Source organism: Toxorhynchites rutilus, chromosome 3, assembly GCF_029784135.1.
Source record: "Toxorhynchites rutilus septentrionalis strain SRP chromosome 3, ASM2978413v1, whole genome shotgun sequence".
NCBI lineage: Eukaryota > Metazoa > Arthropoda > Insecta > Diptera > Culicidae > Toxorhynchites > Toxorhynchites rutilus.
In genome coordinates, this window is record NC_073746.1 from 276751584 (window position 1) to 276775870 (window position 24287).

At 39.8% G+C, this 24287-nt stretch overlaps 1 protein-coding gene across 6 annotated transcripts in view; it reads left to right on the plus strand.

The window, feature by feature from the left end:
* LOC129780142 (unconventional myosin-IXa-like) overlaps positions 1–24287 on the plus strand; it is a 170626-nt gene that overhangs the window by 98818 nt on the left and 47521 nt on the right. For 3 of the 6 annotated variants that reach the window (XM_055788123.1, XM_055788122.1, XM_055788126.1), the window contains 5 exons: positions 18570–19523; positions 19590–19732; positions 19795–19930; positions 19994–20259; positions 20539–20586. In XM_055788123.1, the coding sequence (XP_055644098.1) occupies positions 18570–19523; positions 19590–19732; positions 19795–19930; positions 19994–20259; positions 20539–20586 (1547 nt within the window). The remainder of the gene's footprint in view (positions 1–18569; positions 19524–19589; positions 19733–19794; positions 19931–19993; positions 20260–20538; positions 20587–24287) is intronic. The other 3 variants (XM_055788124.1, XM_055788125.1, XM_055788127.1) reach the window with 1 other exon arrangement.

Below are 24287 nucleotides of genomic sequence, written 5' to 3' on the forward strand. Positions count from 1 at the left end.
CATATGTTAGGATCAACATTTTCTTTAATGGCTTGACTAGGTTCTGTTTGAGCACGGACAAGTGGATTCTGGGAAGTGAATTGGGAAAAATAATAACTTAATTTCTTCTAAGGAAGACATACATAGGTAACATAATATTAATATCGCGGCTTTTTAATCTATCATGATCGGACATGTGTGAGTATACCCTTTCGAACCTCTAAATCAGTTAAGTTCTTTAATTGCACTTTTTACCTTACCAAACAACATGCTCGATATCATGATATGCTGGACCACAATTACATAAATTGTTAGTAGCAAGACCTATACCTAGCACTACAAGACCTAGCACGAATTGAATAAAAGATCTACGTTTAATCTTTTGGGCCAGGTGATACACAGTGTAATTCAATGTACGGGACGAAAATATTTTTGAAGAACTCATATGTTAGGATCAACATTTTCTTTAATGGCTTGACTAGGTTCTGTTTGAGCACGGACAAGTGAATTCTGGGAAGTGAATTGGGAAAAATAATAACTTAATTTCTTCTAAGGAAGACATACATAGGTAACATAATATTAATATCGCGGCTTTTTAATCTATCATGATCGGACATGTGTGAGTATACCCTTTCGAACCTCTAAATCAGTTAAGTTCTTTAATTGCACTTTTTACCTTACCAAACAACATGCTCGATATCATGATATGCTGGACCACAATTACATAAATTGTTAGTAGCAAGACCTATACCTAGCACTACAAGACCTAGCACGAATTGAATAAAAGATCTACGTTTAATCTTTTGGACCAGGCTCTTATCGAATCTTTGGGGCGAATAGAGTAAAACCATCCAAGATCACCTCCTAGATCATTCTAAGATCATTCCTTCATTAATTCTGCCAACTGATAAATGCCTATTACCGATAAATGGAGAATAATTCATAATACGCATCAACTCACATTGTGAGCTAACGCCCGAAATGTAGGTAAAAAGATTGCTCGTTACGTTGTGGGGAAAACGATTGGCTAGTAAAATCGTCGAATTGTTAACTTTTTTTTTACTATATCCACTATCAGGGTTGCCACATTTAATTCTGTATTTTTTTCTGAAAAAAATCTGTATATCTTTATTTTGAGCCAAAAAATCTGTAACGAAAAGGTAAGGGAAAAAATGAAAAAAAAGGTTTATTTTCACTTTGAACTTACTTTTATTATTTATGGGTTGTGAAAGTCGTGTCAATACAACAAAATATTGAGCCTTCTTCGTTTTCAAAATAGAGTCCATTATTGTGGGAGCCAACCAATTTCCGGACTTTGTTTTGTTGGCAATTTAGAGCAAAAATATTCACTCAACGCATGCTGATGAATGTCATCGAAAAATGTCTTACAAATGATCTTAGCAATGGATACAAAAATTCCCCATCACGCCTTTTGACATCCAACAGTTGGGACCAAGTTATCGTTATCCAAGTCTTGTCTATTATCCGATTCAAATAAAATAATCATTAAGGGTTGGTAGTTTGACGAAACTTTGAGGGTTTATCAAGGCTGCAGTATTGTTTCACCAGTTCAATATAGAAGTCACGACAAATCGATTTGAAGATCAACTTCCTAGCTGCATCCAATCCTTTTTCAGCTACTTCTGCATCGATACCAACGCAAATATCCTCAGGCCTCTTCAGAAAGTCTTCAAAATCTTTCACATCAAGGTCAGCATCAACGAATCGTTAAATGTAGCTTTCCAAACAAAAGATACTCAACATGATCAACATCAACATGATCACATTTTTGTCTCATTATAAAGTTCGCAAAATTGAGAACTTTCTGATTGAATAGTGCGATTAACGTTATTGAAGAGCGGTAGAACAAAGTTTAGGAACAGCATAATCAGTTTAGTCATAGGATCGTTCAAATGAGTCAATATACGATTGACGGATTGATTATGGTCATACTTAACTTGGAACGAAAAGAATACTTTAAGCTTTTCAAATCGCTCAAGATTTCGCCTCATAACTGCCTCCAACGAAAGCCATCTCGTTGCGTTGCGTTCAACATATTTATAAATCAAGGTATCACTATATTCACTGTAATAAATTTATATTCAAAATTGAATTTTGAATAAAATCTGTAAATTCTGTATCTTTGCTGAAAATCTGCAATTCTGTATATACAGATTCTGTTTCTGAAATTTGGCAAAAGAAAATCTGTAAAATACAGAATATTCTGTAGATGTGGCAACCCTGTCCACTATTCATGTTTTAAGCAAAAAAATGCTGGATAAATTTCCTGTCTAATGGTATACAAAATGACATATATCGCAATAAAGGTTTCTGCCTAATTTGCGTTTGAAATCCCTTAATGTATCGTTACATGCCTCATTTTCAATTTCGTAGAGTGGCCCCGCTATATAGAAATCAAAGACGTAGTCCTACGTCAAAACATGGTCTGGCGGCTGAACACCAAACGTTCGGAATAAATAAAGCAATAGGTTTTAAAAGCTGGTTGCGTTGAGGTTACATTGAATCGTGGACAAAGATCAACGGGCTTTTTGGGAGTATGACTGCTATTCACTCAATATTTTCAGGGAAAAATGTAAATGATTTTAACCCTTTAACAACTTTAACTTTCTTTAACAATAAATTATCACTTCTAACCTTATGTGGTAACTTGTTTTAATGTCTAGCAACATGCTTGATTTTTTTGAGCGCGAAAAAAAAAACTTTTCATTTTGGAGCCATTTTTGTGTCAACAACTCCTAATTTAGAGCAGCAAGAGCAAATTTCCCGTAAATTTATTGAAAAACGGTCATTTTGTTGAAGTTTTCAATACATATGAACTGTTCAGGACCTGTTGAGCCTGATCATGAATTTTATTAGTTGTGTTTTTTAACTAACATCAAAATTTCAAATACAAAAACAACATTTTTACCATAAAGTGTTTTCCGCTAGACGGGCAGGTGGCATCTATATTGTCACCAACATTTTACGCTAGCCGGGCAGTGGCAACTATATTGCCACCAATTTTTTAATGTTTTTGATTGTTTTGCGTATTGAAAAAAACGTTTTGTGTTTTTTAGCATGTAAACATGTCGTTGAAATGGAGTTTGGCAATTACAGTGTCACCAACATTTTAAGCTAGCCGGGCAGGTGGTATCTATATTGCCACCAATATTTTACGCTAACCGGGCAGGTGGCATATATATTGCCACCAGCATTTTACGCTAGCCGGGCAGTGGCAACTATATTGCCACCAATTTTTTCAATGTTTTTGATTGTTTTGTGTATTAAAAAAAAATTATTTTGTGTATTTTAGCATCTAAACATGTCGTTGTATTGGAGTTTGCGTTGATTACATGACTAGTTCTCACCCGTTAAAGGGTTAATGACATAAAATTTTCCGCTGATCGTGAAATCAGACTTGGTGATATAATGTTTAATAAATTTCAGATCCAAGAAGAAATTTTGAAAGAAATCACAACAATCTGCACCGACGATTACAAAGTGAAATAACCCATCCTTGTTAATACAAGTGTGAATCATTTTCACACACTGGCGGCTCAAGTTCTCTCCTCCCCATGGGAAATCGGCGAAAAGTCGATAAAGTTTAGATGTTGTTTCAATTCAATCCACCCTCTTGCGCTCTCGCCAAATTCTTTGTACCGCCATTTGTTTCCACTGTTGATGCTGTGTGTTTGTTTGAATCGGCCCGCGAGAAGGAAAACACTCACAACTCATCGTGTTTAATAGATATAAATAAGTTGCACTGACAGTACAAAGGAAGAATGCCGCAATGATATCGGGAGCGTTGTTCCTCTGTCGGTTTTAATATTCCGTCGGATTGAGAAGAGAAACCGAGAAAAAAAATTAACCCGCGTTTTTCGGTGCTGGCGTTCATGAATTAAGCCAATCTGGTCCCAGAATGTGATGGGGAACCTCTTTTGCATCATTTTCAAGTGTGATATCAGGGAAGCTAATATCATTGCTGAGAAAATTAATTAGTCAGTAGTGACGATACTGTTGTAAGGATCGATGGGAACAATAAGATCATTTGAACCATTTACGCAAGGCAAGATCTCTCCCAGTCTACTAGTTAGACATACGATTGATTCTCTTCTATACTATTAATAACTAGAAAAATATGATTCACCCCTTCAGTTTTGGTATGACAGTCGTATATGACTCTACATTGACGCTCTACAAAGCATTGTCGATGAGTTTGAAGGCAATCCAATTTCACAATATTCGTCATATTGTGGAAGATGACAAAGTTGAATATGCATAGGATAGAAAAAAAGGTCGGAGTAATTTGGAACAGTTCAATTTTCAAACAGCCACAAATCCTCAAAAGTTTAATTTCGTGTATTAGTCAGCAGCCGATTGCAACAACTGCATTCCGATGGAACGTTAATTGTTCTGAACGTATACACCAACACCGTTGCTTAATCCGGCGACAATCGCAAATCCTGGTCTCCGACAGGATTCACCGCGCGCTCCATCATTTAGCTGACTGGCTATATGATTCAATTTAATTGCGCCTATTAAAGCTGTCAACCGAGTTCTGTCTAGTTCGACGCTGGAAGGGTGCATATTTTAGTATAAATTCATGAGTTATATACAGACAAACTTTTTTTTGCGGTTTTTTTTGCGGTATATGAAAAGAAGCATATTTGACGAAGTTATCGTCCATTTAGTTTTTTTTCGATGTTTTATATGCATTTCAGTGCGGAATAAGCGTCTAAATTATCCACTTCTCAAATCATTCCCATCCTTCCATCAAATGCTCTATGTTGCGCATGACATGATTTCTAATAGCATCAAATTTTGACGTGCAACTAAAAGCACAACACAGCCACGCGCAACCGTGAAGGCAAACTGTCCCATCGCAGAGCAGGGAAACAAAAAGAAATCGAAGGGTGAACGGCGTGGATTTGAGCTATTTTCATGGGGAATCTTTTTTATGCGGTCCTATCTATCGCAAAAAAAGTTTTTTTTTCAAATTGTGTACCGAACACGATTATTTGAGAGCTATTGGTGAAGTTTTGTATGATTTTTTATGCGATTTTTTTGTGCCTTTCCTATCCCCCAAACAAAAAAAAAGGTTTACCTGTATCCGTATGAATGGAGGGAGGTTCTCAACCGTTTGAGTGCTCGTTATATGCCAAAACTTTAGGGAACACCATTTAACATAAAATATCAGCGCTTAGCAGTGGTAAACAATGGGGCTCCATCAACGATTAGGGAAGGATGGTACTATCCCGATCTGTTGTCCTAAAGCGACTCTCCTTAGATCTTAGAAATGGTGCCACCTTCAGGATTTTCAGTAGTGCAGAATGAAGGTGTCACAACGTCACGTGTCATTCTAACGTTTTAGTTTTAGTTTTCAGTGCTTTAAAAAGAGAAAAAAAAATGGTTTTTGAGCTGTATGAAACCTGGGTTACACGTTTTCTAATCTCAGTCTCTATCCAGCTAGCGAGCAGACAACATTCTCTCTCAATGTTGATATCACAAACAGAGGTTTTGCTCGATACAAATGAAGTGAAGATATCGCACAGCGGTGCAATTTTGTTTGGTGGGAGCACCGATTCGATTTTCAAGCCGTCTGGTGAAGAGTGCCTCTGTATTTTAGCATCACACTCACATATAGTTTTTTCATGCGTTGCCAAAGATAAATCGATTGTTTCCTTGCGGTTTGATGGTTTGATTATTCTGCTCTTCCCCGCAATGGGAAACGAAGGAGCACTAGGTCTAGAATAAATATCCCTGTTTGTTATGGTAGACGCGTCCGTCTGGTCTGAGCAATTCTCATACTGTGTGCGATATTAACTAATGTTCTGCACATCCGTTTCTTAATAAATTCCACCCGCTTATTACAAATTTTCAAAACTGTTCAGGATTTGATTTGAATGTCCTTTGTATTCCACGCTGATAATGCAGGAAAAATTACTACGCAACACATTCATATTCGTTGTTGATTTTCGCACATCGACATTGAGGATTTTGTGTGCGATGTCTAGCAAACTTTCTTAAATGAGAACAACCGTAGTCTGGACCGCTGTTTTGTGTGTGCGCAGTACACAGCTCAGTTGTTATGCTGTTATGTATATGTCTGTTATGTTATCCTACTCCTCTTGTGAAATTAACCCCTCATCAGCCTTACATGCCGATTATCGTAGTATCATCTAGATCAGCCATACTCAACCTGCCGCATGCGCCCCGGCAGGCTCCTCTGATTGGCCCATCTGGTGTTACTTTATTTTTAACAAAACTGTATGATAGATCACACTATGTTTTGGTCCGAACCCACCTAGAAATCTAGTACCGCACCATACATATGCTAAGCTTTGATTTGAAATAATTCTATTATTAAGCTTTTGAATAGCTTCTTGCATAGGAGTTTCCGTAATAGGTATTGAGCACAATAAATTATTATTGTCGATTTGAATTCCAAAGTGAAGAGACGATTATCCGAACCCAGTGAAAAGTTTTATAAGAAATCCGAACCTGCTACAACATAATTTGGTGCCGTGACCAGGATATCGATTTCTTTCCTGATAAATCGATTGTTCGAGAGCATTTCCGGAAAATTTGAATTAATCCTGCCGTCGAATTGGAATTTTGGAGCAATGTTAATCGTTTGGAGGAAAGCTGCCATCAAAGGAATCATTTCATTTTGAATTTATACAAGGCCTACTTTGAATAGGCAGCTGGTACGTATATTTCCAACTGCGCAAAAACAAATCGCTGGTGCCTTTAGATCGTGTTCTTTCTCTACGTTTTCTTGGTTGCCGTTACACCCGTGAGAATCCTGCAATCTAAATCCTGCAATGAGTGAGCAGCAGAAACTCATCAATCGACGAAAGGTCCTACTTTCCAAACTGGGGAGAGCGGAGGAGTTTATCACCAACTACAATCCTGAGAAAGACCAACGTGAGCTACCTCTACGCCTGGAGTACTTGGACAGTGTGTGGAACGGATTAGAAGAAGTTCAGCTACTATTGGAAGATGAGGAAACCACAAGTAAGGGTATGGAGAGCAACGAAGAAATTCGTTTTGCTTATGAATCTCTCTACTTTAAAATAAAGGCTGCTCTTCAATCTCGTTTACCCCTTCCATCTACTAAAAACGATTCTCCTTCTCCTATATCTGGGCTTTCTGGACTGAAACTACCCACTATTACACTGCCAGAGTTTAATGGGGATTACAGCCAATGGTTGGCTTTCCACGATACTTTCGATGCGTTAATTAACACGAATGTCGATGTTCCAGACATCCAAAAGTTTCACTACCTTCGTGCTGCGGTCAAAGGTGAAGCCGCTCAGCTTATTGAAACCCTCGCTATCAGCTCTGAAAATTACCGTATCGCATGGCAAACGCTAATCTCACGTTACGCCAATGATTATTTGCTGAAGAAACGGCATATTCAGGTTTTGCTGGATTGTCCACGTGTAAAAAGGGAATCCGCAGAAGCTCTTCATGGTGTTGTGGACGCATACGAGCGTCACACAAAAATTCTTTGTCAGCTTGGTGAACCAGTTGACAACTGGAGCACTATACTTGAACATTTGCTATGTATGCGACTTGACGATATAACGTTGAAAGCCTGGGAAGGTTATGCTTCTACCGTTGAAACCCAAAGTTTCGCTCAGCTCACCGCATTTCTTCACCGTAGAATACGCGTCCTCGAATCAATGTCCGTTAACCACCAATCGCAACATTCCACAAATTCCAACGATCACTTCGCCAGTTCTCGTCGACAATCTTTCCAACGAATTGCATCACATGTAAATGCCGAAACACCGCAACGAAAATGCTACGCTTGCCATCAGCAACATCCACTGATAAAGTGTGAGCGATTCCAAAGAATGAATTTACCCGACCGCCTAAGCTTAACCAATAATCACCGCCTCTGCCAGAATTGCTTCCGCAATGACCACTTCGCCCGCAACTGCCCGTCCACCTACTCATGTCGTCGCTGTCAGAAGAGGCATCATACTCTGCTTCATCCTGGGTTCCAGCCCGCTGAACATCCGCATCATCGTCCGTCATCACCGCCGCCCCGAACCAGCACCAACGTATCCTGCGAACAGAATGCACGTTCCATCGCCCAAACCGCTACGACTTCCAACAATTCCGCAGCGTTCCAGTCCTGCAATCCAGTTCCATCCTCGAGTAGTAGTGTGTTGTTGTCCACCGTCGTCCTATTGGTCCAAGATTCCACCGGCGATTTCCACCCAGCCCGTGCACTGCTAGATAGTGGTTCGCAAACAAACGTCATGAGCGAAAGATTGTGTCAGTTGCTTCACCTAAAACGTAGCAAAATAAATATTCCCGTATTTGGGATTGGCGAGTCAGCATCCAATGTTCGCCATTCAGTTCAAACCAAAATTCGATCGAGAATAAATAAATTTAGTATGGACCTAGATTTCTTAGTTATGACACGCATAATAACTGATTTGCCAGTGGTATCGACGCCCCTTGGAAGCTGGTGTCTTCCAGAAAACTTTTTATTAGCTGATCCAAGCTTCAACGTTACCGAAGTTATCGACATGTTATTAGGGGCTGAACATTTCTTTTCATACATGAATACAACGAACAGAATTAAACGGAACAATTTATTACTAATTGAGAGCGTTTTTGGTTGGGTTGTGAATGGAAGGAACGAAGCAACCATCACGCCAACGACAATATGCAATATGACACTTCAAGATCCTCTCTACGAATCCTTAGAGCGGTTTTGGCGCGTTGAAGAAATCATAAATAAACCAAATTATTCGCTCGAAGAACAGCAATGTGAAGCGCACTATGCAGCTAACGTCGCCAGATTGCCAGAGGGTAGATACGTCGTCCGTTTACCACGTCATGAGAACTTCGAGCAGATGGTAGGCGAATCGAAGGCTACAGCATTTCGTCGTTTCCAACTCCTCGAAAGACGTTTGTCGAATGATCCACAGTTGAAAAGCCAATACGATTCCTTCCTAGCCGAATACCTCGAGCTCGGCCATATGCGATTGGTACCTGAAAAGGAAGAAAAATCAGAAATAAGTTATTACTTACCACATCATCCGGTTTTAAAAGACTCCAGTAGCACTACGAAACTCCGAGTAGTGTTCGATGGTTCCTCCAAAACATCGACTGGATTTTCGCTAAACCAAGCTCTCCAAATCGGACCAACCGTGCAAGACGACTTGCTAACATTGATCATACGATTTCGCAAATATCCGATCGCCCTGGTAGCGGATATCGAAAAAATGTACCGCCAAGTTTTGCTAGATCCGCGAGACACTCCGCTCCAAAGAATATACTATCGTTTCAACTCGAACGAGAAAATAGCAACTTATGAGCTGCAAACTGTGACGTAAGGTTTGGCTCCTTCTTCGTTCCTAGCCTAGTTCCTAGGGAAAAATTTTCCACTTGCTGCGCCTGCACTATCCAAATGTTTTTATATGGATGATTATTTGGGTGGCGCACAAACCATCGATGAAGCAATAAAAATCCGATTCGAACTGAACGAATTGCTAGCGAAAGGTGGATTTCGTTTGAGAAAGTGGATATCCAACAATAAAGCGGTTCTCAACGATCTCAATCCAACGCTGTTAGGATCCCAAGCTACATTGGAGCTAGCAGCAAATGAAGCAACCAAAACTCTCGGAATTAAATGGGAGCCAATTTCCGACCAACTATGCTTCGATTCTACTCTGGTGCAAGGGTTCGGTCCTCCAACGAAGCGATCCATTCTGGCAATGATATCCAAGCACTTCGATCCCTTGGGCATTACGTCACCTGTAACAATAAGAGCGAAAATTATTCTCCAGGAATTATGGTTATTACCATGCGGTTGGGACGATGTTGTACCTGATAACATAAGATCAAAATGGGACCTGTACTGTTACGATATGGCGGAAATATCCTCGTATAAAATCAGTCGATATGCATTTCTATCAAATTCTACTGTTCAATTTCATTCTTTCGCCGATGCCTCCGAGCAAGCATATGGAGCTTGCATATTTGTCCGTTCAACAGATGATACAGGGAACATCCGAGTAGAACTGATTGCATCAAAATCCAAGGTTGCTCCACTGAAACGGTTGTCCATTCCTCGCCTGGAACTTTCAGCTGCTGTTTTGGCTACGAGACTGTACAACAAAGTAGTCGAAGCATTCGACATGCCGACTGAAGCCTCCTATTTCTGGTCCGATTCGTCCGTGACACTAGAATGGCTACGCTCACCGCCCCATACGTGGAAGACCTTCATCGCCAATCGAGTTTCTGAAATACAACCAACACAAAATGGAATATGGAATCATATAATGGGAGTTCAGAATCCTGCTGACCTGATCACGAGAGGAATGAAAGTGAGAGACTTTATTCGAAGTGACTTGTGGCATCATGGACCATCCTGGTTGAAGCTCCCGTCGCATGAGTGGCCAATATCCAAAACACAACGAAGTCATTCTGAAGAAGTTCTGGAAAAAAGAAAGATTATTGCTGCAACTCACCTGAGCATAAAACCAAACCCAATTTTCGATCGTGCTTCGTCCTTCATGCGTCTGATAAGAGTAACCGCATACTGCCTCCGATTCATAGCATCGTGTCGTCGTGGAACATCCAGTGAACCTGAAAGAAAAACCAAAATACTTACCGTCGAAGAAATGTCCAAATCCCGCATGAAACTCATATGTTTAGCCCAAGGAGATGAATTCAAAGAGGAGATAGAAAACCTGAAAAAGAGAAAAACTGTATCAAAACATTCTAACCTTCGACTGCTCAGTCCATTCATCGATACAGAGGGAGTACTGAGGGTTGGGGGGAGATTGAACCTTTCAGAGCAGCCTTATCTAGTAAAGCACCCTATCCTACTTCCATCTTTCCATCCACTAACAAAAATAGTAGCCCGACATTACCACGAGAAAGTGCTGCATGGTGGCGGCCGTGTCACCCTTGCAGCCATTCGTCAAGAATATTGGCCCATCAGCGGCCGAAAGGTGGTAAGCCATATCATCCGCAACTGCTTCCGATGTTTCCGTGCCAATCCAATGCCAGCAAGACAACAAGTCGGTCAACTTCCATCCCAGCGCGTCACACCTAGCAGGCCGTTCACTGTGTCTGGCGTTGATTATGCTGGCCCAGTATATTTGAAGCCAATACATAGACGAGCAGCACCAACGAAAGCATACATCAGCGTCTTTGTTTGCTTTTCCACCAAAGCTGTACACATCAAGCTCGTCGGGGATCTGTCCACGCCTGCGTTTTTAGCAGCTTTAAAGCGATTTATTTCCCGACGTGGCTGTCCTGCCCAATTTTGTGGGTGCTAGAAACGAATTGAACGAATTATACAGATTATTACAGAAAGAAAAACAAGACGGTGAAATTACCTCATTCTGTACAAATAACAACATCCAATGGCATCTGATTCCGCCCAAAGCACCTCATTTCGGAGGATTATGGGAAGCTGCAGTCAAGGTGGCAAAAAAGCATCTGCATCGTCAACTACGAGACGCCATGTTATCCTTCGAGAATATGTCAACAATATTAACACAGATCGAGGCTTGCATGAATTCACGTCCGCTTACCCCAATGACGGAAAATCCTGACGATTTGGCGATTCTTACCCCAGCACACTTCCTCATCGGCAGCTCACTCTCCGCTCTCCCCGATCCAGAACTCACGCACATCCCTACGAATCGATTGGACCACTATCAGTACATCCAGCAACGCGTCCAACGATTTTGGCATCAATGGAGAACGGAGTACCTGGTAGAGATGCAAAAGGAAAACAAACGCATAATACCAAACACCGCGATAAAACCCGGCCGAATGGTTATTCTCATCGATGAATACTTAGCTCCAGTCAAGTGGCCTCTCGCCCGCATAATAGACGTCCATCCTGGCAAGGACAATCTGGTCCGAGTAGTCACGCTACGCACATCTAAGGGAGTCCTCCGCCGTCCGATCACGAAGATTTGCTTACTGCCCTACGAAGAGGAACTAGCAGCAACAGCAGACCGTAGAACACCAAACCAAACATTGTAAAACACAAGAGAAATGAAATCAACTTACTTGAGCTTTTCACTACACAACACTGATTGTAAACAAATCACTAACACATACGAATGAAATTCAGAGAATTTCAGGTGGCGGCCATGATAGATCACACTATGTTTTGGTCCGAACCCACCTAGAAATCTAGTACCGCACCATACATATGCTAAGCTTTGATTTGAAATAATTCTATTATTAAGCTTTTGAATAGCTTCTTGCATAGGAGTTTCCGTAATAGGTATTGAGCACAATAAATTATTATTGTCGATTTGAATTCCAAAGTGAAGAGACGATTATCCGAACCTAGTGAAAAGTTTTATAAGAAATCCGAACCTGCTACAACACTGTATGTGTACCTCGAAAATACTTCAATTTAAGCCCCGGTCATTTTCAATTTATTAAGTATAAACTAGCTATTCGCGAATCCACGATTCATCAGTCATCCAGCTAGTGACCAGAGGGCAGCTAGATTATCCAAATAGCTGACAGTTTAACTTAGATCACAAAATCGAACTTTTCAAGACCAGGAAGCGAACGAACTGATAAATTTTAAAATCCCGATAATTAAAAAGAGCACACATTATTATGCCGGGCTCGGGTTCGATTCCCGCTCTGACCGGAGGACTTTTCGTCAAAGAAACTTCTGTCGACCTACACTGATACACGCGCATTCTAGAGCTTGCCACTTAAATTATATTCAAGGTGGGTTTTGACAAAAGAAATCTTAACTAAGTCTGTCTAACTAGGTATGCTAGTTAATATCTACGTTGACACGGCAAAAGTTCCAATGGGCACGTGAACGCCATCCAAAACGTTAATTCAAACCATGATCATCATTATTCAAGTCAGAGTCTCACTCCAGCTAGCGAACAGCAGTCTGTCAATGTCAGACATAGCTGCTCGAAACAAAGGAAAAATGTAAGATAGATGTCGCACACAGTGGTGCGAGTTTGTTTGGTGGATGCACCGCGTCGATTTGCATGCCGTCTGGTGAAGAATGTCTCTGTATTTTTGCAAAACATCATTCTATGAGAGCGTTACGTATCTGAGCGTTGATAAATCTGTGTTTGTTATCTATTGGCGAAAAAATTTTCTTCCATAGTTCAAAAACTGCTTCGGAAGCAGAATATTGGTGAAATCTCGAAAATCTAAAAATATGCTTAAAAGTCCATCGAAGTTAAGATTGGTGTGCGGTTAGTGCATGTCGTCGGTTGGCCGTAAAGCACTAAAAATATTGCACTCGCCCTGGCCAACCTTAGTTTCTATTTTGCTACCTTGGTTGAATAAAATTATTCCTCTCACGAGCGATAAACTTCTACGCTTCGTATATTACAAACCTGTCCATATTCCCCCCACTATATATCCATATTACCCGCACCAAAAAAAAAGTTCCACTTTTTGGTCTGTTTTAATTTCAGTAAAAAGCATTGAAAACCCCTTTTTGTAAAACATTGATTTCGAAAAACAGTTCATTGAATTGAAAGAAACTATTTCCATGTAGTGGAGGCGATCTGGCGTAGTGGTAACATCCATGCCTCTCACGCCAAAGGTCACGAGTTCAATTCTCACTCCCGACATTCTTCCAAAAATGGAAGTAAAAGTGACGAACCAGCCAAATGAGTTGAAAGTCACTGTAATACAGATAAAAAAAACTAAAAAAAAACTTCCATGTTTTGTGAAACATGAGTTTCCAAAGATATAATTGAAGTTTTTCTTAACATGTCCGTCTTACCCCCACTTCCCCTACCACACCCTCATAGTCAGTGTAAATCAAATCTTTGGTCATAGAGTTGTGTAAAAATAATGGACGATAATCGTTTATCCAAAGTTATCATTTATCGCTCGAAATAACCACAAAACCATATAGTTTAGAGCTACAATCACTCGTCGAAGCAATTCCTGGTTGTCACCTGTCTCATGTTTGTATCACATGTTTCTATAATTTATACAATGAGAAGATTGTATTCCCTACTGCAATTTGGTCTGCGAGAGAGTATCCATTTTACAGCAAGAGTGCAAGGTAGAAAATCATATTACAACCATCAGATTGGTCTGACGACGAGTCGGTTACTGTATGGATATGCTGCTCAGCAGAATTGGATGACCACTCTCGCTACTTGCTGGTTGATGTCATGAGCGATGGATTGTTCGAGTAGAAGCTATTATTGATAAAAAAGCACTTGAATCCCCCGTACAAACCGGAGCACCATGAGCAAAGTATTTATATTGCATAACACTTCATCTCGCTCAATGCCTCGGATGATAGTAAGAAATAAATTGCATTTTATGACGTCCATTTTTTAGGAATTTTATAATTTGGATTTTCTGTATAACTTTCATTGACACCAAAAAATACCAAACCTGTCGAATCAGACTGTCAAAGGATTATTTTTTCAGCTGATTGCAAACTTATGGGAAATTATTATGACTTCGTGACTTTCAATTTGCAGCTCTGGATATCGTAACAGGTGTTCTGATTGCAATATTGTTTAACTACTTCTCAGCCCCACGAGGAATAGGCACATCTAGGTGCGACAGAAGGGCGCTAGTTACATATATACTTCCGGCTTTCTACTTGGTGTGCTTACTGATGTCAGCCGTGTTCAGTTTTCCACTCTCTGTTTCCACCGTATGCTTGTTTTCCCCTTGTCACAGACGATCTCTGAAATATTGTTGAGTCAGTCAAAACTAGGGATAGTATTTGTCGATTGCGGCAGCCGCTCTGAGTTGATTGGATGAGATTTTAATCTGCAATGCATTAATTAATCGGTGTTCATCAGTGATTACAATCTTGATTAACGGTGGCGATTTGATAGAAAAACGGAAATATCAACTGAAGTGCATAATTACCAAATCTGCATGCTGTTTCATAACAATGGCCATGTTTTTCTTTTATTTTCCGATCATGCATTATAGTCCTTCTGGTATTCATTTCAAGAATACACTGAAGTCGCTTTTTACGCGGATTTTGGAATTCACGCGGATTTCGAAACTTACGCGGTTTTTTACGTGGCACTTATCAACCACGTGAAAAATCAATTTGCTAATTGATGGGACTTTTCACGAAATAATTTTGTATTGTATCACTGATTAGTAGCTGAAAAAACAGGAAGTGGGTTATATCTATGGTATAACCGCAAGGGTGACGTAGGACTATCGTTGATTTAGAGATCATTTGTATGAAGTTGAATCTGAATTCATTCTGAATGAATGAATATTTGGAGAACTTCGAAAACGAGAGCGTTACGTTGGAGGCACAAGGTTTTATGCATCCAATATTGGATACGGAAATATCCTACTGATGGGGAAGAATAATCTTCAGAAGCTATCCTGTTGATTGCGATTGATTGAAAAATCACAAAACCTAATGTATTTGGTCACAGTGTTACATGGATAGAAAAACATTAAAATAAACTCTTTCATATGAATGTAATTTTAAATTCCCAGAGGAACTGGCAGATTATTTTCAGTAACGATTAGATATTTCCACATTTTCCTCGATACTGGAAGCCCACCAGTGGTTAATGCTAACTCGATAACCATCTGTTAATAGCACTTGATTGAAACATATTTGGTCACAGTGTTACATGGATAGAAAACATTCAAATAAACTCTTTCACATGAATATATTTTTAAATTCCTAGAGGAACTGGCAGATTATTTTCCGGATCTTTCTCGATCCAAACGGAAAGAATTCCGTGCGTGTATGTGTGTGTGTGTGTAGCGGCTGCTTCGAGATCTTCCCGGGGAACCGTTTGTAGCACCACTCTCCTCCTGATGGATTCCCTTCTGGCCTAAGGTGCACAAACAGGCTCTTGGTGACACCATTCATCCGCGCTTTCATGATAAATGAAGAGCTTCATCACAACAGCGACAACATGCTCCAATCGCTGTTCAATTAGAACTGAGTGGATTTCCGAGCGGCGCTCGCTTATATACCGATTGGTGATTTCAATAGCCTATTTTGAAAGCAAATTTAAGACTATTGAAACATGTTTTTGGATCAGAAAGTAACAAGTATAGAACGCGTAGACATTTTATCTTACGAATGAAGTGTTTATCATACCATTTCGTTCAGTTGTTTAGGAACTATTAACACTCAAAATCTCGGTCTCCGGCGTAACGCTTTCGTTTTCGAAACTTTGATTTTACACCCCGGTATAGAAATGAAAGACGTAGTCCTACGTCAAAAAATAAGAGAAAAGGAGATACAGATATCATGATTGTAGCATGCAAAAAAAAATCAGTTAATGAATTGGTAGAATATGGGTTGCATTTTAAATTAATAATTCACTGTTTGTTAGATTTTTTCCCGGATTTTGAAAAATAACCCGGTTTTTTACGTGGATTTTGGAATTTACGCAGTTTTCTTTTACGCGGTGTTTATTTACGCGGCACGTATCCCCCGCATAAAAAGCGACTCCAGTGTATATTTAAATCAATCGGTTATTTTTAAATTATGGTGCCATGTACAAATTTTGTAGTAAATTACGCTAAAATTTGGATTTTGGACCCTCTCCCCTTTTTGTAACATAAGTCGTATACCTAACATATAGCAAGTAACGCGTCCTCGATCCACCTTCACCTCCTCCACGCGTTACCTAATTTGTGCACGACGCCTATGATCTTCGAGGATATATTCCTTAGGAAAACTTGTGGACTTTTGGACAATTCCCTATTCCCTATTTCCTATCCGCTATTCCTACTTCCCTATTCCCAATTTCCTTTTCATATTTCTATTCCTATATCTTCTCTTTTAGAAAGCCATGAAGCTACCATCTATACGTCATAATTTCAATAATACGACCAATATTTCCAGTTATTATTTACAAAAAATCGCGGTTTTGACAATACAGTTTACTTCAAACATGTAACTTTACTTTCTTCCCAACAATTTTGCCAATAATGTTTTTTTAAGAAAGGAATACTAATTGTGTATGTGGTTTTACAAAAATTGTGAAGGGTGGTGTCCAGGACACAACCGTTGACGTAGGATTACAGAACGATTTTATTCAATTCCCTTTTTTATCACTTCGGATATTATTTTGGAATACATAGAAATTAAAATAACTCTTTAATAAAAAAAAATTGGGCGTGCCTGAAATAGACCAATGGCTTGCGTGGTTTTGTAGAAGTAGCTAGAGATGATTGATTCATGATTCATTCTAGTCGTAGCGAGAACAATACACAAGTCTACAGGCTATAGTAACTATTATATGTTTATTCCACCACCACCATTATCTGATGTTCATCTTCATTTTTCATCAAAACATCTGTATTAATATTCTAATTATAAGTCCAATTTTTAAGCATATATTCAGTGAAATGAATGCTTCATGATCGCTAATAAGTTTATTGAAGAAATGTTTATTTCGTGTCTTCATTCAAACTGATTCAAATTCTATGATTAATGGAAAAGTGGAAGTAAGTAGGCTTCAAAACAGACAAGTAAAGTATGTGGGGTGGTGAAGAAATTGCACAAGAAAACATAGAAACTAGAAATATGTTCATTAATAGGTTATAAGTAACACAGGATTTTTTTTCAAATGTGAAACTTCTGTGTGAAATTTGAAAAAATCTATGACTACAAATTCTTGTTTTTTTCTGAAAAATACAGTCTAAAAAAATTGTAGAAATACAGATTAATCTATAGTTTTGCTAACCCAATTCAATCATACACGAACACTCTCCACCTGATAATATGATATCCGGTCTCTTCTGCTTTGTTTCTGCGCGTCAGCAAAAGCTCTGCAATTGGATTATTCTGTACATATTCTGAGAATGCATTCTGAAGCAAATATTTTTTCGCGTCCGTTCAGTTAAATACCAAAACAGAAACTTAAGGTTGGCCATAACAAAGGTAATATTTATTGTGCCGCTTCCTTTTCTTTTTCCCTTGGACGAAATAGTGCATGATGGTTAGCTACGATTGTGTTACACTATGGTACGGATATATTCAAACTGTGCCTCGCTGCCATTAATTGTTCGTTTTGTAGGCACGGTTTGTTAAGCACAGATTGGATCATTCAGAACATGCGATTTTCGTTTAGAAAATGTTCGACGTTTTTCAATTTCTCAACGGTTTGTTTCAACAAAATCATCATTTTTATTATTGTGATTGATGCGTAGACGTATTTTCAGACAATTGATGCGAATATTTGCAATTTATGAAAAAAGTCGAGTTATAAGCGTATTAAATCAATTATTGTTTCGTTAAATGTTCAATTTTCAGATTTTCATTATGCATCCCACACATTTCTGTTAAACTTTCTGTCAAACGTGAAAGCAGCACTTAGAAGTGCTACCCAACTTATCCTATTCGTTCGAAATAGTTTCCTCAATTACCAAGTTTCCAATAACTAACTGTTATTACAAAGTTCTTGAGAACATACAGATCCCATTCGGCAATATATTTCTGTACCTACGTTGACACTATGGCGTGCTACAATGCCTAATCAGTTTGCCCTGCAGAAAAAAATAGTACAAATAAATGAATTCTACAAACATCTACAACCGATCTCCACTTCTCTCCTTAATTTCCATCTCCATAGTGCATCGTGATCAGTGGCGAGAGCGGTTCGGGCAAAACCGAGAGCACCAATTTCCTGCTGCACCATCTTACGGCCCTCTCGCAGAAGGGTGCTCACGGATCGGGCGTGGAGCAGACGATCCTGAGCGCCGGTCCAGTATTGGAAGCGTTCGGCAATGCTAAGACAGCGCACAACAACAACAGTAGTCGTTTTGGGAAGTTCATACAGGTAAACTACCGCGAAAATGGGATGGTCCAAGGTGCCGTGGTGCAGAAGTACCTGCTGGAGAAAAGCCGGATAGTGTCACAGGGACACTACGAGCGAAACTACCATGTGTTCTACTATCTGCTGTCGGGCGCAACGGAGCAAGAGCGGGTGGCGCTGCACTTGCTGCCGGCGGAGAAGTATCACTATCTGAATGCGAAGAATCTCACACTTGAGAATTGCGACGAGAAGTACGAGTTCTCGAGGCTGAAGCAAAGTATGGAAATGGTGGGCTTCTCGGCAGAGAAGCAGCGGAGGTTGTTTGCTGTTTTGTCCGCCGTGCTGCTTCTGGGGAACGTGGAGTTCTTTCCGAAGAAATCTACGTATCATCACGACGAGAGCGTACAGGTGCGAAACCCGGATGTAGTGGGACTGATTTCGGAGCTACTACGGGTGAAACAGGAAACGCTGCTGTCGGCCTTAACCTCCAAGCGTGTGAAAGCGAGCGGCGAAACGTTGATCATGCAGTACAAGCTGCCGGAAGCAATCGCGGCGAGGGATGCGTTGGCGAAATGTTTGTATGGGGCACTGTTCGATTGGATCGTGTTGCAAGTTAACCACGCTCTTTTGAACAAGGACCAGACGGTACACACCGGCCACTCAATCGGGGTGCTTGATATTTTCGGTTTCGAGGATTTTGGACTGCAAAACAGTTTCGAACAGCTGTGCATCAACTACGCTAACGAGCATTTACAGTATTATTTCAATTTGGTACGCATTTTGGGTGCATTCTGGCGGATAGGAAGATTAGAACTAATTGCGTTTCTATCTTTTCAGCACGTGTTCAAGTATGAGCAAAAGGAGTATAAGCGGGAAAGCATCAAGTGGACTGACATAGAATTCCTGGACAACTCTGGATGCCTACAGCTCTTCGAGTCAAAACCTTCCGGTTTACTGTGTATTTTAGATGATTTATGCAAGTGAGTTGAATTGTTTTTGCGGTAAATTCAACCATGTGTCCAAAAATACTTATTTTTTTCAGTTTCCCTGGAGCTACTAACGAAACGTTGCTGCAGAAATTCAATAGCGTCCACAAGGATAATCTATTCTACGAGAAGCCTCAGCGAAAGGAGAACGCATTCATCATCAAACACTACGCCGGCAAGGTGAAATATCAGGTATGTATTTCTGAATGCTCATTTTTTATTTTACGCACTAACCAACTCTGGATTTTATTTTAGGTGGCTGAAATGCGAGAAAAAAATCTTGACCTGATGCGGCAGGATATTGTGAGTGTACTGAAGAACTCTAGCATGGCCTTCGTGCGAGAGCTGGTCGGTGCTGATCCAGTGGCAGTCTTCCGGTGGGCTATCCTGAGGGCATTTTTTCGTGGCTATTTTGCATTTAGATCGGCCGGTATCAAACACCGGAAGGAACGAGCCGACCAGTCATACAACAAGCTGTCCACCAAAAGTCGCTATCGTGCCCCGAATGAAAGTATTGTGAGGTGAGTCATCTCTGGTTCCGATTTTTTCGCGCACTATAAGTCCAGATAGGCTTACTTATTTTGACCCACTCGCAAATGCACATCCACAAATACATACTCGTTAGTTTAAATTTTCTGTCATTTTGGGTGAAGGCTCCTCAGACGAATGAGATGTCAACATATCGAATTCATTTCAGTCGAAAGTTCCATCATAAATTCTGCAAATCTGTCTCAAAACGTCCTTCTCATTCTTTCTCTTTCTCATTATCAATGTGCGTGCGTGCGCTCACTTGTCTCTAGCCATCTAGTGACGGTTTCATCGGTGAACCTAACTATCAATCGAATTGCGTAAGTGGAGTATCCCTGATTGTGTCAAATCGTTTTCGTTTTACTTAAACCTGTGATCTGCGTTCATCTTTGTACTTTGTTCCTCATCTTGCTCTTGTTTTGTCTTTGTGTCCTGTCAAAACAATGTCCTCAATGCATTTTGGTAACCGGTCTTACTATGTTTTACGCTAAGCATTATTAATTCGTTTGTTCTATGCTACTCCCATTTGATCATTCGTTCGAGTTATGCTTATATACGCTATCTCAGAATAAGTCGAGGGATCAGGTAGGTTGAGGTAAATGTTTTCAATCAGGGTCGAAGTAAGGCTGGGATCATAATATCGCGTTGAGCATTGCGTCGCGTCGTGTAGTACACAACGCGTGACACGACGCATAACGTAATATTGTAATCGTAGCCTGAGGTGATCAGTTCTATGGTTATATGAATGGTGTACATAGGAGCCGGCGGGAGATCCTTCATTGTTTTGTAGTGTAGCAAATAGGGTGGGTGGTTTGCTCAATCATTTCATTGCCGCCCAATAACAAACAAAGCATTTCATATGAACATGTTATATCCGACAAAAGCTCGATCTCAGAATCATAGTATTGTTACAGTTTATGAAACTTGAGCTTTAGCTTGGGTAGACTGTACAATTCGTAGTTGCTCTCCGTGATTGACCTGAACCAACAAAATTGCGCAAAGAACACACAGAATGACGCTTGGGACTAGCAAATCATTCTCGTTGTGCAATTTTCGGTGATTCAAGCTTTAAATGGTCAATGACGACGCCGGCCACGTCCTTACAGTCACCAGGGGAAGGGAAGGAATGTTAGTATGACATTCGCCGCCCGAAGGCCAGAAGGGTCGCCTCTATAGCGTGGTTCCCTAGCGTTTATCATGGAAGGGATAGTTGTTAGTGGGAATGGTTAAAAATAATCAGGATTCACTGCGGTAAGTGATGTGATTCTAGAACTCTCAACTAGTCGACGAAATGAGATTTGAATAAAATATGCATTCTTATCGGGCCGGTCATGCATTTCGTTATTCATCGTGCGTAGTACATAGATATTTTTCCTGACCTGAGAAGGTCATAAAAACTTTTTTAAAAACTTCAATTTCATTTCTCAAATCATACACACGCGACGAAGAAAAAAACATGTCAACACGAATAACGAACGTAAGATACAAACATCCGCTAAAAATTGACTTCCAATTTGATAATCTACGGAATTGATCCATGAAATTTTAGGAAATTTAACTGGATTAAACTGTACTGAGGCAGCACACTTTTTCGCAACATTAACAGACATTTCTCACTGAATTAAACCTCATATTGTTCAAATATTTTTATATCTAAAGACCAAGGATCCATGAGAAACCTGAGAAGGTCACCGAGAAAAACCTCTACATATAAAGCTAACTTACATTATATTTCGTGATTATTCACGTCGCTACCTTTTGGTTTTTGGAATATTTTTATATCCAATGACGAAGGATCTATGAGAAAACTTAGAAACACATCTACAACAAAAGCAAAAATAAAACACTTTCTATTTTTTTTAATATTTCCACACCTAACGACGGGGGATCCATGGGAAACCTGAAAAGGTCACTGGGAAACACTTCTGCAACAAAGCGAATCTACAATACTCCTATACCTTCAATTATTTTTTTAATACCCGACCATGGTATTAAAAGAACATGAGAAATCTGAGAAATCGGAAAATACCTCCAAAATAAAATGGACTCATATACAGGCAAACCTGTGTTTGTGCGGTCCCCTCTTGCGCCATTCCTCGTTTGTGCAACCCTTTCTGTGCGACTTTATTATGACATCGGGTCTTGAATCACACAAACCAATCGCACAAATCATAAAATCGCACCTAAACAGTCACACAAATGAGAAACCGCACAAAAACAGGTTTGCCTGTATGATAATATGCGTGATTCATCACGCTCTGAATTTTCTCCGTTCAATTATATATCCGAAAGCGCGGCGGCCGCTTCGAAATTAAAATCTAGGAAATTTCAAATTCGAGTATCCTGGTATTCGAGTTCTTCCTGAGTGCGGATCCTTAAGCAGACACATCCACATTGGGAATCTGAAAAAAACATGCAAAAATACACCCAGCCCTACTGTGAATCCCCCGATAAGTTATATGCGTTAGAGAGAAGAAAAAAAGAGAGAAAACTTAGCTCGCTTAGCTTCCCGCTGAGTTCAGGTTGGCAGCGTCTCGTTCTATGATGATGCCACCACTAAGGTGCACAAGAATCAAAACAGGCACATTTACGCTCCGAGGAACCGCTGAGAACACGAATGAAAACGAGTAGGCATCCGGTGACGCGAGCTACGGAAACTTTACACAAAAAACCATTTCAATTCAACCGGTATAATATTCCACTGATAGTGAGAGCATATCAGAGGCAGAGAGCTTCTCTGACAGAACTAGAAACGGAGTGATACAAAACAAAATATGGCCGCTTGAGTGGAACTTCGCAATAAACAAAGTAACTAAACATCTTTCTTTTCCCATTCTATCACAGCACTGCTGCACTGAACATCATTCTTTGATTGGATACATTATTGCAACAGCAAATCACTCCGCGCATCGTATTTTCCCACACTGGAAATGAATGATGTTTTTACACACTTTTCACAAATTCGAGCTCGAAAATTTTGTCCAGGAATATTCTTAGAAAACTTCTTTTTGCACATCACATCACACGTAATTGTAACCGAAATGTGATAGAATATCAACAAAACGGGAGAACACGCTTGATCATGTTGAATAATGAGCGATCCGGAAAAATATTATGTGCGGAGAAACGAGAACGCGTCTGCACTCGATGACTGCCAGATCGAGACCCAGTATTGTTACAGTTTATGAAACTACACCCAAACTAGCGTTGGCAGAAAACATTTCATCTTCAGCAGAATAAATGCTTTTTCGTGCGCTGAAGGGGGATATGAACAAATAAAAACACCTTTTTCAAAAGCTTCAAAGCATTTGCGTGTATGGGAGCAGACATCTCTTTCTCTCAGACTGAACATAAGCTTGGGATTGTACTCAAAAAAAAGTTCAAACCGGCTGGAATGCAAGGCTGTTTTACACGACTACGCTATCCACATAGCCACTGGTGCTTTTGCATAAATGCTTGGTGATATTAGACCTCATTATAATATGATGTTGTAGAGTGTTCCTAAGAGTAAAAAGGAGAGCATAAACGTGCATCTATATCTTTTTCGGTCTGGGCCGTGTATATGGCAAAGTATGCGAAGAGTTTAAAGGGGTAGTACGCGATTTTTTTTTCAATGAGAAAATAAATTACTACGATTAATCTGATCACAGCTTCAATAGGTATATATTACTCAACAAACAAAAAATTGATTGGTGTCAATTGGGCTGTCCCCTGAAAAATATTGATTTTTGACGAAATGGCGACATTTTTTGCCAAAACATTCACCAAAATTTTATTTTTCAAAATATCAAAAAAAAAAACTACATACGATGACAGGAAATTTAGTGGAGAATCTGGGTAAAATTATTTAATCAAAATCGGATGGACGCGTTTCAAATTTAGTTTCCGCGCTTCTTACGCAAAGACTTAGGTCCACTAATTGGCTTGTAACTTTGGAACGCTCGCTCATGTTGCTCTTATATTGATATAGCATATATATTATACAAATGATATACCAGTATGAGGGAGTAGCACATTTTCT